Below are 16,708 nucleotides of genomic sequence, written 5' to 3'. Positions count from 1 at the left end.
GTGCATAAACGTTCCCTTTTCTGCACAACCTCACCAACACTTATTTTTTGTCCTTTCGATAACAGCCATTCTGATAGATGTAAGGTGATATCTCACTGAGGTTTTGGTTTCCGTTTCCCTGATGAGTAATGATGTTGAACATACTTCCCTGCGTCTGTTGGCCATCTGTATTTCTTTTTTGGAAAAATGTCTATTCAGTTCCTCTGTTCATTTTTTAATCAGCTTGTTTGTTTTCTGATGTTGTATAAGTTCATTGAATATTTGGATATTAACCTCTTACCATATATATCATTTGCAAATATCTTCTCCCATTCAGTAGGCTGCCTTTTCTTATTGTTTATAGTTTCCTTTGCTCTGGAAAAGCTTTTTAGTTTGATGTAGTTCCATTTGTTTATTTTTGCTTTTGTTGCCCTTGCATGAGGAGATATACCAAATATATATATATATATATATATATACATATATATACATATACATGTATATTGTTAAGACCAGTGTCAAAAACATACTGCCTATGCTTCCTTCTAGGAGTTGTATGGTTTCAGGTCTTACATTTGAGTCTTTCATCCATTTTGAGGGTTTTGTTTTTTTGTTTTTTGTTTTTTTTGTATATGATATGAGAAAGTAGTCCAGTTTAATTCTTTTGAATGTAGTTATTCAGTTTCCCAACATCATTTATTGAAGAGGCTGTTTTTCCCATTGTATATTCTTGCTATTTTTGGTCATAGATTAATTGATCATGTAAGTGTGGGCTCATTTCTGGGCTCTCTATTCTGTTTCATTGATCTATGTGTCTGTTTTTGTGCCAGTATCATACCATTTTGATTACTGTAGCTTTGTAGTATAGTTTTAAATCAGGGAGCTTTAACCTCTAGTCTTGTTCTTCTTTCTCAAGGTTGTATTGGCTATTCAAAATCTTTTGTAGTTACACATACATTTTAGAATTATTTTTCCTAGTTCTGTGAAAAATGTCATTGGAATTTTTATAGGTATTGCATTGAACCTGTAGATTAACTTGGGTAATATGTTCATTTTAGCAACATTAATTCTTCCAATCCATGAGCACAGTGTATCTTTCTGTGGGTTTGTGTCAAAATCAATTTCTTTCATCAGTGTCTTACAGTTTTCTGAGTAAAGGTCTTTTTACCTCCTTGGTTAGAATTATTCAGGGGTATGTTATTTTTTGATGCAAATGTAAGAGTAAATTGTTTTCTTAAATTCTGTTTCTGATAGTTTCTTTTTAATGTATAGAAATGCAACAAATTTGTGTATCTTAACTGTTCCTACAACTTTACTGAATTTATTTATGAGTTCTAATATTTTTTGGCAGTGTCTTTAGAATGCTCTATAGTATTTTGTTATCTGCAAACAGTGACAGTTTTACATCTTCCTTTCCATTTTGGATTCCTGTTAGTTCTTTTCTTTGTCCGATTGCTGTGACTAGGACTTCCAATACTATGTTGAATAAAAGTGATGAGAGTGGGCATTCTTTTCTTGTTTCTTATCTTAGAGGAAATGCTTTTAGCTTTTCACCATTGTGTTTGTTACCTGTGGACTTGTCATATAAAGCTTTTATTACTTTGAGGTATGGTCCCTCTATATCACATTCTTGAAAATTTTGGTCATAAATGGATGTTGAATTTTGTCATAAGTGTTTTCTTCATCTATTGAGATAATCACATGATTTTTACTTTTCAATTTGTTAATGTGAGGTGTTGCAATGATTGATTTGCATATATTGAACTATCCTTTCATCCTTGGGTAAATCCTCCTTGATTAGTGTTTATGGTCCTTTTAATGTATTGTTGAATTAAGTTTGCTAATATTTTGTCAATGATTTTTGCATTTATATTCTTCATTGATGTTGACCAGTAATTATCTTTTTTTTATTTTGGTGGTGTCTTTGTCTAGTTTAGGTGTCAGCATGTTGCTGTTCTCTTAGAACGACTTTGTAAGCATCCCTTCCTCTTGAATATTTTGGAGTAGTTTGAGAAGGATATGTATTAATTCTTCTCTAAATGTTTGGTAGAATTCACTTGTAAAGCTTTCTGGTCCTAAACTTCTTTTTCTCAGTTCTCGTTCAGTTTAATTACTCGTAATTTGTCGGTTCATATTCTCTATTTCTTCAGACTTAGTCTTAGGATACTGTACATTTCTAGGATTTTATTCATATCAATCAGGTTGTCCATTTTATTGACATATAACTGTTTGTAGTAATCTCTTATGATCCTTTGTATTTCTGTGGTGTCAGCTGAAAATTCTCTTTCATTTCTGATTTCATTTATTTTGGGACCTATCTCTCTTTTTCCTTTGACAGGTCTGCCAAAATTTACTAAATTTTTTTATCTTTTCAAAGAACCAGTTCTTAGTTTCATTGATCTTTTCTGGTGTTTTTTGTTTGTTTGTTTCTATTTTATTTATTCCTGCTTTGATGTTTATTATTTCTTTCCTTCTACTAACTTTGAGTTTTGTTTGTTCATCTTTTTCTAGTTTTTTGATTAGGTTGTTTATGTGAGACTTTTCTTGTTTCCTGAGATGGGCTTTTATCACTATAAAGTTCCCTCTTAGAAATGATTTTGCTGAGTCCCATAGATTTTGGATAGTTGTGTTACCATTTTCATTTATCTCCAGATAATATTTGATATCCATCTTGTTTTTTTCAGTGACCCATTGTTTGTTTAGTGCCATATTGTTTAGCCTTCATGTGTTTGTGCTTTTTGCATTTTTTCCTCTATAGTTGATTTCTAGTCTCATAGAATTGTGGTCAGAAAGGATGCTTGATATCATTTCAATCTTCTTGAATTTATTAAGATATATTTTGTGGCCTAGCATGTGATCTATCCTGGAGAATATTCCTGGTGCCCTTGATAAGAATGTATTCTGCTGCTTTGGAATGGAATGTTCTCCATATATCTATCAAGTACATGTATTAAGTACATCTAGTCTAATATGTCACTTAAGGCCCTTGTTTCCTTACTGATTTTCTGTCTACGTGACCTATCCATTGATATAAGTGGGGTAGTAAAGTCCTCTACTAATATTGTGTTACTGTAAATTTCTCCATTTATGCTTACTAGTATCTTGTGCATGTATTTATGTGCTCCTATATTGGGTACCTTTATATTTACAATTATTATATCTTCTGCTTGATCTGTTCATCATTATATAATGTTCTTCTTTTTCTCTTGTTACAGTCTTTGTTGTAAAGTCTATTTTATCTGATATAAATATTGCTACCCCAGCTCTCTTTTCATTTCCATTTGTATGGTACACTTTTTTTCCATTCTTTCACTTATGGTCTGTGTTAGAATTGAAGTGAGTCCCTTATGGCAATATATATATATATATATATATATATATATATATATATATATATATATATATATATATATATATATATATGTGGGTCTTGCTTTTTTTTTAATCCATTCAGCCACTCTTTTGATTGGAACATTCACTTCATTTATATTTACAGTAATTATTTATTGGTATGTTAATCTCTTTCTTGTTGTTTAGCTCTTTTCCCTTTGATTTAATGACTCTCTTTAGTGTTATGCGTGGATTCCTTTCTCTTTTTTTGTGTTTGCATATATTATATAGTTGTGGTTTGTGCTTACTATGAGGTGTGTATAAAACAATATGTACATTACATGATTAAGTTAATGATCTTTTTACATTTGAATTCAATGTAACAACCATTCATTTTCACTCCCTGCAACCGGTTTAGTGTTTTTGACCTTATATTTTACAACTTTTTATTTTGTGTATTCCTTAACTACTTATTGTGAATATAGATTATTTTACTAACTTTTTCTTTTAAAATTCCTACTAGCTTTGCAGGTGGGTTTCATCTACTACCTTTCCTGAATATTTGCCTTTAGTCATGAGATTTTTCTTTTCTAATTTTCATATTTCTAGTGGTCATCTTTTCTTTTCCACCTTGAGAAGTCCACTTAATATTTCTTGTAAAATCATTTTGGTGCTAAACTCTTTCATTTTCTGTTTGTCTATAAAACTCTTAATTTCTTCTTCAAATCTGAACGATAGCATTTCTGAGTAGATAATTCTTGTTTGTAGGCTTTTTCCTCTTATTACTTTAAATATATTGTACCACTCTTTCTGGTCTGCAAAGTCTCTGCTGAAATGTCAGCTGATTGTCTTATGGGAGTTCTCTTGTATGTAACTAATTGCTTTTCCTTGTTGCTTTTAAGATTTGCTCTTTGTCTGCATTTTTTGCCATTTTTATTATAATGTGTTTATTGTGGACCTCTTTTGAGTTGATCTTGTTTGGGAATCCCTGTGCTTCCTGGACCTGGATGGCTCTGTCCTTTCCCAGGTTAGGGAAGTTTTCAGCTGTTATGTCTTCATATAGGTTTTCTGCTTCTTTTTGTCTCTCTTCTCCTTTTGGGAGCTCTATAATGTGAATATTAGTCACACTTGATATTGTACCCAAGGTCCCTTAAAAAATCTTAATTAAAATTTTAATTTATTTATTTTTTCTTTTTTCTGTTCAGCATGGGTGATTTCCACTACTCTGTTTTCCAGTTCACTGATCCATTCCTCTGTATATCATCAAATCTACTTGACTCCTTCAAGGGTATTTATTTCAGTTATTGTATTCTTCAGCTGTTTGGTTCTTGTATATATTTTCTAACTCTGTTAAGCTTCTGTATGTCTGTGTTCATCCAGTCTTCTCATTGAGCATCTTTATGATCATTATCTTAAACTCCTTATTGGGTGGAATCTTTATCTCCATTTTCCCTAGTTCTTCTTTGTTTTTATCTTGTTCTTTTGTTTGGAGCATATTCTTCTGTTGTCTCATTTTGCTTAATTTTCTGTTTTTATTTCTATGTACTAGGTAGTTTGTTAATATTTCCTGATCTTGGAAAAATGGCCCTATGTTGGAGATGCTATGGGGCCCAACAGTACACTCCTCTCTGGTCATCAGAGCTATATACTCTACGGGTGCCCCTGTGTGGGCTTCATGAGACCTTCTGTTGTAGTGGGGACAAGTACTGTGGCTGATTAGTAGGTGGAGCTGCCCTCTAACATATTTGGCTATCAGGTTCTGCTTCATACTGAAGCTGTCAGCAACTGGTACCCTGTGCATCTGGCTGCCTGGCCTGAGGCATTTCAGGGCTGGTGCCTGTCCACTGGTTGGTGGTGCTGGGTCCTGGTAGTGGGGGCCCAGGTGGTAGGGCCCAGGACTGGAGCCAGCCTGCTAGTGGGTGGGGCTGAGTCCTTGGCCCACTATTAGTTGGGGCTTGGTCCTTACACTGTTGTTGCTCAGCTCAGGAGATTCTGGGATTTGTGCCAACTGGCAGGTGGGTAGGTGAGCCCCGAATGCCTATGAGCTACAGGGAGGATTCCAAAATTGTGCTTGTCAGCACCAGTGTGCTCGTAGTAGAATGGGCTCCCCAAATAGTTGCAGCCTGCATCTGTATCTCCAGCGGGAATCCTAGTTGTCACCTGCCCCTAAAGGAGACTCTCTAAGATCAGCATTTGGGTCTGCCCTAGATTCTTTTCAAATTACTGCCTCTACACTCGTCGTCAGAGTGCGTGAGATTTTGTGGGCATCCTTTAAGTGCATAGTCTCTGTTTCTTACAGCCATTTTCCTCTCTCATACACAAGCCACATTTACCTTTAAAGTCAGATATTCTGGGGGCTCATCTTTCCATTGAAGGACCCCCAGGCTATGGAGACCAATATGGGGATCAGACACTGCTCCTTGGTGGAGAACCCTTGAAATTGTGATTATTCACCCATTTGGGGGTTGCCTACCTGGAGCTGTAGGTCTTGACTCTATTGCGTCTCCACCCATTATACCCATCTGGTTGTGGTTTCTTCCTTAAAGCTTTAGTTGCTGAAAATCTTTTCTTCAGGTTGTTCTCATTGATAGTTGCTCTGTAAATAGTTGTAATTTTGGTATGCTCATGGGAGAAGGTGAGCTCAGAGTTTTCATACTCTATCATCCTACCCACACCTCCCACTGTATACTTTAATAACTTTTGGCTACCTATATTTTTGAAAATAATATGGCTTCCCCATTATTTGATGTACTACAGCCTTCACAGATATCTAGATTTTGTTGTGCAACTCTATTTTGAACTATTATATGTGTATGCAACATTATCACAATAGTACACTTTTAAAAAACCACTCACAATTCCATCATTTAAGATTTGTCTAACATCACTTTTCTATAACTTCTATGGCTTATCAACACACATATTTCAAATGCTGCAATTCATGATACATAAAATTTTTTGTTTTACTATTTTATTTGTGTTTACATTATAATCATGTCTCATCGTTTCATATATTCTCTTTAATTCACCCTTTAAGTCATTGCATTACATTCCACTGAGTTGATGTACTATTATTTGCTACACCACTACCATATTACTGAATAATTTTGGTTGCTTCAAACATCTTTTCCTATTGGCAAGAAAGCTGTAATAAATACCATTGTTCATTTTAGACTTACTTCATTATTTCAGGATGAATTGCCATGCATGGGATTACTAATTTGAAATCTATGCACATTTCCTATTTATTGTAAGAGATATTAATGCTCTAGCTTAAACCTGAAATCTTTTTTTTCCAATCTTACTCATAATTATGTAAATAAACACAATATAATGCACTGAAACTTTAAAGTATCATAAGAAGCACATATAGAAGAATGAACAAAACAGTCAAGAACCTCCCTTATAAAAGTTAAATGTAGACAAGACAGGGTTAAAAGTAAAAAACACTAATCATTTAATAAATATGTATGGGCCAGATACTGCTAATTAATTTTAATCCTATGAGTTACTTTTTTATGTCAAGAAAATTATTTTTCAATTATATTCTAAGTGGTTAATAGAAAGGCTATATTTCAATTTTTTACTATGGTTTAGAATATCTTTCTTAACATTGTTAGTAGTGTAATTTTTTCCTGTTGATTTTCATGGAAGTTTTCAAGTAGATTGTTACATAATTTACAAATAATGAGAGCTTTGCACTCCACTTTGTCTTAGATATTTATACATGTTAAGACTGTCTTGCAAAAGATAAAATAAACAGGTGTTTTAAGAAATTTTGAAGTGCTGACTCAATGTTTAAATTACTTCACATAACCCACAAAGCAAACTGATAATCACAATACTGCTAACTGAAAGTTTAAAAAGGGAATGGAAAGAATAAAGTTTCATTTTTGCTTTACAGAAATATGAGGTCAAAAGTTGTATAGTCACAAATGCCAAATATGAAGGAAAAAATTGGGAGAAGTGCTGTTTTCATAACTTCTAAAATTAAAAATAAACCCAACTTTCATGTGCAGTATAAATCTTGAACTAAACGTACGTTAAGGTTAAAGTGATTTGAACCATGTATGGTGAATATGGGAACTTTCTTTGTAAAACTCTCAATATAAAGTTATAGATTATGACAAACATGGAACAAGAAAATATATATCTTTGACACTGAAAATATTTAGATCAATAATTGTAGAATAGGAAGAATCATATTGCTATGGAGTGAAATGGTTTTTCAATTAGCTCACAATATACTTTCAAAAAACATTTTTGCATGGCTATATAGGATCGCCCTAATCATACTATAAATTAATAACAAAATAAAATGTGCATGATAAAACATATTTTAGTCTCCAAAATATGCACTATATATATTTTTAAATGTTCTGTTTTATATTAATAAAAATGGTTTTATTGAATCTAAAACAAGTATCCAAATATGTGCTTAAAATGTTTATGGTTACCCCAAAATAAAGTGCCTAGAGAAGAAATTGGAAACCCAGGTGACTATGAATCCATTCTACTGAATTCTTATATATGTGCTACAACAGCTTAAGCAGTCAGAAATGTCAATTAAAAAATTTAAATGTTTCAAGGAGTAAATTTTAAATCATAATTAAATACAAGTATTTTGAAAAAATTAATATTGACATTAAAATGCAGTATTACACATAATTCCAACTGCTTCCTAAAATGTTTACCTAAAATATTTGAAATACTATGATTTTGTGGTGCAGGGAAATTTTATTTAATTCTCTGCCTATACTGTGTTGGCAATTTCTCACTTTGTTCTAATGTGAGTCTAGCCCCAGTTACAAAGTACTATTAATATTATCAAGTAATACTTCCTGGAAGTACAGAATTAAGCTCTGACACAGAGTAATTTTAGATTATTCTGTTCTGTGCAATTTCTCTAAGTATTTTTGTTTCTTTGTTTGTAAAATACTTTTTGAATACTCTGCTAACAAAATATTTTTAATCATTTTATGGAGTCATGATATAAACAACAACAATAAAAAAGTCTTCCATTCCTTTCCCTTATATCTTAAGAATTAGAGCCATTTTTTGTGATCTTTATTCAGCTAAAAGTTACTTTTTAAGATAATTTCAAATAACATGGGGATTTGAGTTAATGAATATAACGAGTAATTCAAAATGTCAAGTCTGTCTTGCTACATAATAGCTACCATTTCCTGAACTTACTACAAACCTATGGTGGAATTTATTAGCTATTGTGGAATGCAAGTTATTTAACAAATATTTACTGTCTACTATGTTCAGAGCACTGTGCAATTCAGCAATAAATAGAGGAGTAGATACAGTCCTTGCTTGGAGCCTATGACAAGAAGGATCTGACTCCAAGTTTATCTGTAATGTCTAGAGATAGGATTTTAAGTATTATCCTATACTGATGTAAACAATGACACACCACTGTGCAATGGGAATGAGTGAATCATTAAGTTGAGAGCTGGGAGAGAATTCATCCAACTGTAAAAGACAAATCAATTCTTTGGGGTCACAAAAATGGCACAAAATTTATATAACTCACAATAAACATTTCTGAATTTCTACAAATATTGTTCCCTTTCATATATCTAGCCCCATGTGGACCTATGTAACAACAGACAGTTTGGACAGTACTAGAGGTTGGAGATAGTCTTCTGACTTTTACAAATAGCAGCAAAAATCTAGAAGATAATGTGAATATTTGGTATTTGGTAGGGAAAGACCTGCAAAGACAAAAAAGCCTGGCAAATTCAAGGAACAGAAGGGAGACGGGTGTGCCTGGAATTGAGTGAGTAAAAGTGATTGGAACAAGAAAATGGAGGTGATATCAGAGGGGAAAGTGAAAGGGGCTGATCATGGAGCCTTGTGGGCACCTGAAATAAATTTGTTTTTTTTTTCCCCCAACTTTATTGTGGTACTATTGACAAATAAATATTGTATATATTTAAAGTGCACAAGTTGATGATTTGATATAAGTATACATTGTGAAATGATTACCTACAATCAAACTAATAAGCATATCCATCACCTCACATAGTTATCAATCTGTGTATGTATGTGTGTGTGTGTGTGTGTGTGTGTGTTTGTGGTGAGAACACTTGAGATTTACCCTCTTAGCTAATTTCAAGTAAATGATGCATTATTAACTATAGTCACCATGCTACTCCATCTTATAACTGAAATACATCTTATAAATGAAAGTTTTACCTTTTGACAAACATCCCCCATTTCTCCACCCCTCAGCCCCTGGTAACCACTATTCTACTCTCTGTTACTATGAGTCTAACTTTTTCACATTCTACATATAAGCGAGATAATGCAATATTTGTCTTTTTGTGTCTGGCTTATTTCCCTAAGCATAATGTTCTCTAAATTCATCCATAGCCTCACAAATGGCAGAATTTCCTTCTTCTTTTAAGGTGAATAATATACCATTGTATATATATGTATATATATACATCACACTTTCTTTATCTACTCATCTTGTTGAAACTTATCTTGTTTCCATACCTTGGCTACTGTGAATAATTCTGTAACGAACATGGGAGTGCAGATACCTCTTTGAGATAGTGTTCCCCACCCCATTTGGATACATACCAAGAAGTGGGATTGTTTGATAGGAACCTTGGCAGACATTGAAGTGTTTTAGACAGTGCGGTTATATGATCTGATGCATGATTTTACAGGATCATTCTGCATGCAGAACTGACAATAGGCTGGAAGGATGGGGCAAGGGAGGAAACAAGGGAACGAATGTGGAGGATATTCCAATATGAAGGTGAGATGTGATGGTACCTTTGGCTAGGACTGTAGCAGTGGAAGGGGAGAAAAGTGGGTGCCAACAGGATTTGGCTTTATCCTTAGGTTTTATTTACTAAATAAATGGGACGATGGAGTTACCCTTATTTTGAATGGAAAAAGAGAAGCAGGGGAGTAGGTTCATGAAGGAAGATCAGTAGCTCAAGTTTAAGTATGTTGAATTTGGCATCTGAGTGGAGAGGTCAAGTAGGAACCTTAGTATGCAACTCTCAAGTGCTTCCTCTCCTCACTTCTCTGAGCCTATAGGTCTGTATATTGGATATTTCAAAGCTGACCAAGGATATTCAGTGATTTTGACATTTGGGTTTTCTTCTTATTCTGGATCACACTGCTTATTGGTAAATTACCACCTGGACGCCACAGTTATTTCTATTATCTTATTATTCCCAGGCTTAAGCCAATATTCTCTTAAGTGTAAAGGGCCATTATTGTTCTCTGTTTTGTGGGCTTCAATTTAAAGGAACCATTTCTGATTGATAATTACACGTTGTCCTTTCCCTGACAAAATTTAAGCATTTTAAAGGAAAAATCATATTTTCAACTTTTAATTCCAAAAGTTCAATGGCATACATACAGAAAAGGCAAAATATACACTTGAAAAATTGAAGAAATATTCTGTGTGAGTAATGTGATATAGTTATACAAGTGATGTGAGAAAGACACAGTTCCAGATTTCAAGGACAATAAAGTTGAAACAGAGGAATATTCAACAAAGGAAGAAACATTTTAAAATAAAATAAAAATGAATGAAAGGAGCAAATATTGCTCCATGGGAGATGTGTAGCATAGAATAAGAAACGAATTGACATTAAATACCAAGAGATTATAAGCTACTGAATAGAAGAGTCACAAAGTTCAATTCTGATCAATTGAAAGGAGTTTAGTCACAAATCAACATTATGGAAATATAATTTTTCTCTTTGAACAAGTATCTTTCTTCTCACTCTCTCATATAACATCTTTTCTTTTATGAAACAAAACTATATTGCAAATGAAATTGGATCATACTTTGTACTTACTAGACTTGGTTAAATGTACTTTCAGTTAACTAGTGTTAATATATCTGTTTCTATGGAAATAATGATAACTATGATTCTTCAGTAGGTGGTTGTAAATGAAGCTGGTCATATTTAAGAACAAATCATTTTGTGACAAATGAACAGACAAAAATTTGACAAAGTAAAAGGAACCAAATGATTTCTGGTTTTTTTCCTTCCTTTTCTTTTCCTTTTGTTTGGATAAATGATGAAATGCTTTCTTTACTCAGAGCTGTGAGCTTGGTTTTCTATATTAATTGTGAAGACCCTTTACTGTACTTCCTTGAATGCTCTTCCATACAGCTTTCACCTTTGCCTCTTAACACTATCCTTTCTAGTTCTAGTTTAAAGCACTGGCTTTTGCTTGTTCCCTTTGACGTAAAGAACTAGTCAGTAGCCCAATGGAATCATCCTTTTTCTTTTCTTTTTTATTTTTTTCTGAGCTCTAAGAACTTTAGGTGCTGTTTATAGTTTTTCTTACTGTCCTCAGCTTTAAGAAGAATGTATATATTTAACACTGCATTCTTCCATACGTAACAATATACAGTGTACTGAAACATATCCTCTACAAGGTTGACTAATTCTGCTTTCCATTCTCTTTCATACCACAATAACTAAATATTCAATGTTTTTATCTTGTCCAAAGGAACTTTGAGAGTATTCATTTGAACAATCAGATTTTGTTATTGTTGTGAACCCAGTCACAACAGCAGCTTACACTCTTCAGGGAACACTCTTAAAAATCACCTTCTATAAAGTAAGGGCAGAGCTTCTTCTGTTATTGCTATTTTGTTTCTCTGTTCCTTGGCAATTTTTTTTGATTTTCATTTTCTCTCTTTAGGTTTTTACTTTCCCCAAAGATTATGAAGCTGCATGGAAAGCTTAACTTTCTCATGCATAAATAAATAATATATGAAAATGGTGTTTATAATCATATATTATATAAAAATATACATTTATATATAATATATAAAATATATTGTATATATATAATTTATTTATATTCCCATATAGAAAGTATATCCAGGTGAAGTCACTATAAATAAATGAGTGCCTGGGAAGCTCAATGTATATCAAATCCCCTAAGAAGATGATTGCTACCCAAAGATTTATGCTGAAACCCCTATTAAAAAAAAAGTCTCCTTCCAATTAGAAAACAAAATTACCTGATGATATTACCTTTTATTTATATCTATATTTTTTTACTTAAAAATCATACATATAGAATTGAAGTAAATAATACTCATGGAGATCTTGGGCAAGGAATAATGAACTACCAGAATGAAATACTTTCAATAATGTCCTATTGGTTGATTACTGTTGTATAAACATGATATAGCTATAGTTTCATTAAATGCATATTATACTGAGATCCCTATTCATTTGCTCGAGCACCACAAAGTCCATACGAACCAACCCCTACTCTGAAGTTTATAATCTAGTGAAGAAGCACATTAAAATGAGAAATAGAGAATATAGAAATAAAAAGCATGCTAATTGGATGTAGAGAATAAATATAAAAATCACTAGAAAGAGATTTGGGGTTGAAGAATAGTTAGAGAGGTTGGGACATGTGGAAGATGTTGAGAATGGAAGTTATGGATAAGCAGAGGCTGGCAGAGAGGCCTCTGCCTCTGTGATGTAGTAAAACTAATGTGAAATGAGTGTGGTGGTTAAGGGTTGAGGAGATAAAGAGGTTTCCAATTTGCATAAAGAATTAGTAATGAAGAAAAGTAGAAAATTGTTATATTACTAAAAGTGTGATCAAAGAGTGGGTGATCTTAAAATGTACTTGAAGGGATAGCCATAAAGGAACAAACTATGAAAACTAATGGTGATCATATTGAAGGAACATTTAAACGTAGGTGTGCACAAGACAGACTGACAGAGAGTAACTTCAGGCAGAAGATCAGGTATGGGGAAAATGACGTTAATTTAGAGGTGAAGGTAGTCTAGACCATGTAGGTATAGAGAGAGAAGTTAAAATGCCAGCAGTCATTAACAGAGAAAAGCAAGATTTGGGGGGCTCAATCAATGTGGATGCTCTCCCACAGCTTTCCATGGCAGGTGCAGAACCTCTGTGTGAAGCACCTTCAACCACACGTCCACTCTGAAAACTTAGAATGTAAGCTCCAAGAAACTAAGGTCTAGCCTGTAGTTTGTGTGTGTGTGTGTGTGTGTGTGTGTGTGTGTTTTAACTGCTACACTGCCAGTGCCTAAAACAGAGCCTCACAACATGAGTTTAATAAATATTTCTTGAATATTTACTATTTTAAAATATATCTTAAAGTCCACCTTTCTTTTGAAGCTTTCTCTACCTCTTTCAGTTAGTAAAACTTAAGGTGGAAGACATAGATTTTTGGAATCAAGTAGACCTGTATTCAACTACTGACTACTTAACTTTTCTGATTTTCAGTTTTCACATTTGTAAAACAGAGAATACTATTCATCTTGCAGTGTTATTATAAGGTTTAGAAATTATCAATGTAAAGTGCCTAGCTTACATTCAGGTACATATTAGTTACCCAATCCACGTAGCTATTAACCAGGAGCAGGTGTCACTCAATCATCCTGTTTTCCCTTTGATCAAATCTTGTATATTTCTGATTTATAACATTTATCACTTTGCACTAGAGTTAATATGTCTATCTTCTCTCCCGCAGTACATCAACATTTTACTACGTCAAATACCAATCTTTTTAATGTGCCTAAGAAGTGTCTCTCTCAAAATTCAGCATAAGCCTTTTCTCAGTCAAGTTGTTTTGACCTACTAAACTGGACTTCAGTTCTTTCTCTTCATGTTGTTTCCTCCTGTATCTTAAAAGTACTTAGGTTTATGTTTGTCTTCACTCCTGGAGTATGAGCTCCATAAAGAATGGGGTGTTACTTTCTATTCATACACCCTGGGGACCTGGTAAACTACCCTGGGCATACACACTCATTATATGAAAGAGGAGATGAGTACAAAAATTATACAGAAGATATCTTCTACAGAGCCTATTCTCAGAAAGAGAGGAGGGGCTAGTGAAACAAAGAAATTAAATGCAGACAGAGTTTAGGAACTCTGTCCTGCAGAGAGTTTTGATTAAGGAATCCAAGGTGCCATGAGAGTTTAGAGAAGCAGGCCTTACTCATGTTTCTTTATACACTTGCTTTGACATTGAAAATAGTGGCCACTGTATTTTATTTGAGAATTGGTCTGTGTGCTTGTTACTCATTCCTGATTCCAAGAACCAGCCATCACAGGATCTCATTTTGTCAATCAGAGCACTCACTAATCTCCCACAATGTGCAGAGCAAAAAGTTGGTAAAAATGATCATTAGACATGAAGATACTGGTCTCTTCTGAGATCGGCAATCTAATTAGACAGACAAGAAGAATGAAATGAATGTACCCAGAGTCAATTTCATATCTTATTCTCAGATAAAGTTGACACCACTTTGGTGATATCAGCATATCAAGGTATAAAGCTTGGATGTGGAAATTCAGCCAAAACAGTGAAAAAAAAAATCTTTCAATTGTCATTTGGTGTCTTGTAGAATAAACAAATTAATGCATTTTGTGTTCATTTCAACTAGTTGCTGTGGGCTTAGCCACAATGAGTATGAATATATGTGTATATCTCTATATATGTATATATAGAGATATACACATATATATAGTAAGCTTTTTTTCTTTACTCCTTGAATCTAAACTTATTAATCTACTTAAATTAAAGGGGAGATATCTAACTAAGCATTGCAGGGCATTTATAAAATTCAAAAATCTATTCATGTGTTTGAAGAAAACCATTGATTTTTTTCCAGGAAAGTATGATGCTCTTGTGCATATTATATTAAATCCAAATCTTAATTTCCAATATAGTACTTTGCCTATTAAAATTTATATAATATCTATACTTTCAAAGTATGGCCTCTGGTAGATAATAGGATAAGTAGGGCAATATTTCAATATTTATTGATCCATGTCTAATGAAAAAGAGAGCACATTATTTTATTTTTAAATGGATGGTATTGGTAAAATGTAGCTATTTTAGTGCCCTAATGCCAACATAAATCTTACAGTTTTCATTAATCTTTAAGATTGGTTTATAAACATTGAGGGGAAAATATTTTTCAGTATTACATTACATTCACTTTTTAGTATATATAATTTATTTTGATACACTGTTTTTTAGTGTTATTGTTGGAGAACTCAACGTCACTGAAAAGCACATTTAGCAAAATGTAAAATTAGTTTTAGCTTGTAACCTTTTAAAAAACAATGTAAATTAGATAGCTATAAATGCGTGCCTAAATAAAACAACAAAATGTATATGTAAAATCAAAGTGATGGTCTCATAGAGGAGATTTAACGTAAATGGCTACCAGTAGACTCTGAACAAAATGATCAATACTCCTCTTAAAAAAAAATGCTTTAACTGTCTAGTGAAATTATAAGGATCTCATAAAGATGTGCAAACCAAAGATAGAGTAGCTGCAGTATGCCTGGAAGTGGCTAAGCTCCCAAGCAAATCATCCCTATTAGTTCCTATTCATGATTTAAATTATGCTTTTTTATCTGTTCATAGCATGCAGCACTTTTTAGCCTCACATTTCTAGGCATTTTAGCTTTTGCTGACATAAATGCATTCCCAAAATAGAATGTTACAACAATTTTCTGCTAGACATTTAAGCCCATTTGTGCATTTTATTTTAAGATATTTTTTTTGAAACTTCTAACTGTGAGAGGTCTGGGAAGGTGGTGTTAGAATGAATGAGAACTTGTTTTCTAAAACGACACTGTAGACACTTGATCTACCGTTAAAAAAAAAAAATCACAGCTTCCTACCTTGAAAACAAACATCTCACGGCGAAGAATAGCTAGAGTGTTAAAGTTCCCATCACAGATGTTGGGTTTGGCTCCAGGATAGGAAGGTCTGCCAGTGGGAGGCCGGGGAGGTTTGGGCCGGTCATTCTTCCTTGGGTCAGCTGGAGGATTAGAGCGGTGTGGGGGCACTGTCGGTAGAGGTCTTGTTGGTGGAGGAATCTTGTCAGGTGGACCTTTTGAAAATATGAGGACAGCACTTGGCTCACTTAAAACTGGAATAGTGCTGGAAAATATGCTACATAGGACAATCACTTATCAGTGGAGGGTTCAGACTAAGCAAGCTAAGAGGTCTTTAAGATTGTATACTTCCTGAAAAAACAAACCATCTTACCCAACAAACCATTGCCAAGTCTATCGGAAACTGTCTTTATTGTGCTGAATTCTGGATCCAAGTAACTAGGCCTTCTTTGTTAATTTTTAATGATTTTTAAAATAGCTTCACCACAGCCCTTATTGGAAAGTCTGTTTTCAAATCATTTTTTGGAAGTAGGTGGTGTATTAATTATAAATAAATTAAAATGGATACTGGAACCATGCATGTAAGCTGCACCAAAGTTAATCCTAGATTTTGATAGACGATTCTAGGCAAATATTTCTAATATTGTTAATAGCTCATTAACAAATCAAAGTTTATTCTATCCCTATGTATCTAACTGTATTTTATCAACTTTTC

At 33.4% G+C, this 16,708-nt stretch overlaps 1 protein-coding gene across 1 annotated transcript in view; it reads right to left on the bottom strand.

Moving 5' to 3' along the window:
* The window catches only part of MMP16 (matrix metallopeptidase 16), a 348,577-nt gene that overhangs the window by 94,290 nt on the left and 237,579 nt on the right, over positions 1–16,708 (bottom strand). Inside the window, exon 6 of the mRNA XM_029222957.1 lies at positions 15,997–16,208. Coding sequence (XP_029078790.1) covers positions 15,997–16,208 — 212 coding nt within the window. The remainder of the gene's footprint in view (positions 1–15,996; positions 16,209–16,708) is intronic.

This window comes from Monodon monoceros, unplaced genomic scaffold (genome assembly GCF_005190385.1).
Source record: "Monodon monoceros isolate NGI ecotype Baffin Bay Population unplaced genomic scaffold, NGI_Narwhal_1 Super_Scaffold_14, whole genome shotgun sequence".
NCBI classification, from domain to species: domain Eukaryota; kingdom Metazoa; phylum Chordata; class Mammalia; order Artiodactyla; family Monodontidae; genus Monodon; species Monodon monoceros.
Note: the sequence above shows the minus strand (reverse complement) of the source record. Positions and strands in the feature narration are given on the sequence as shown.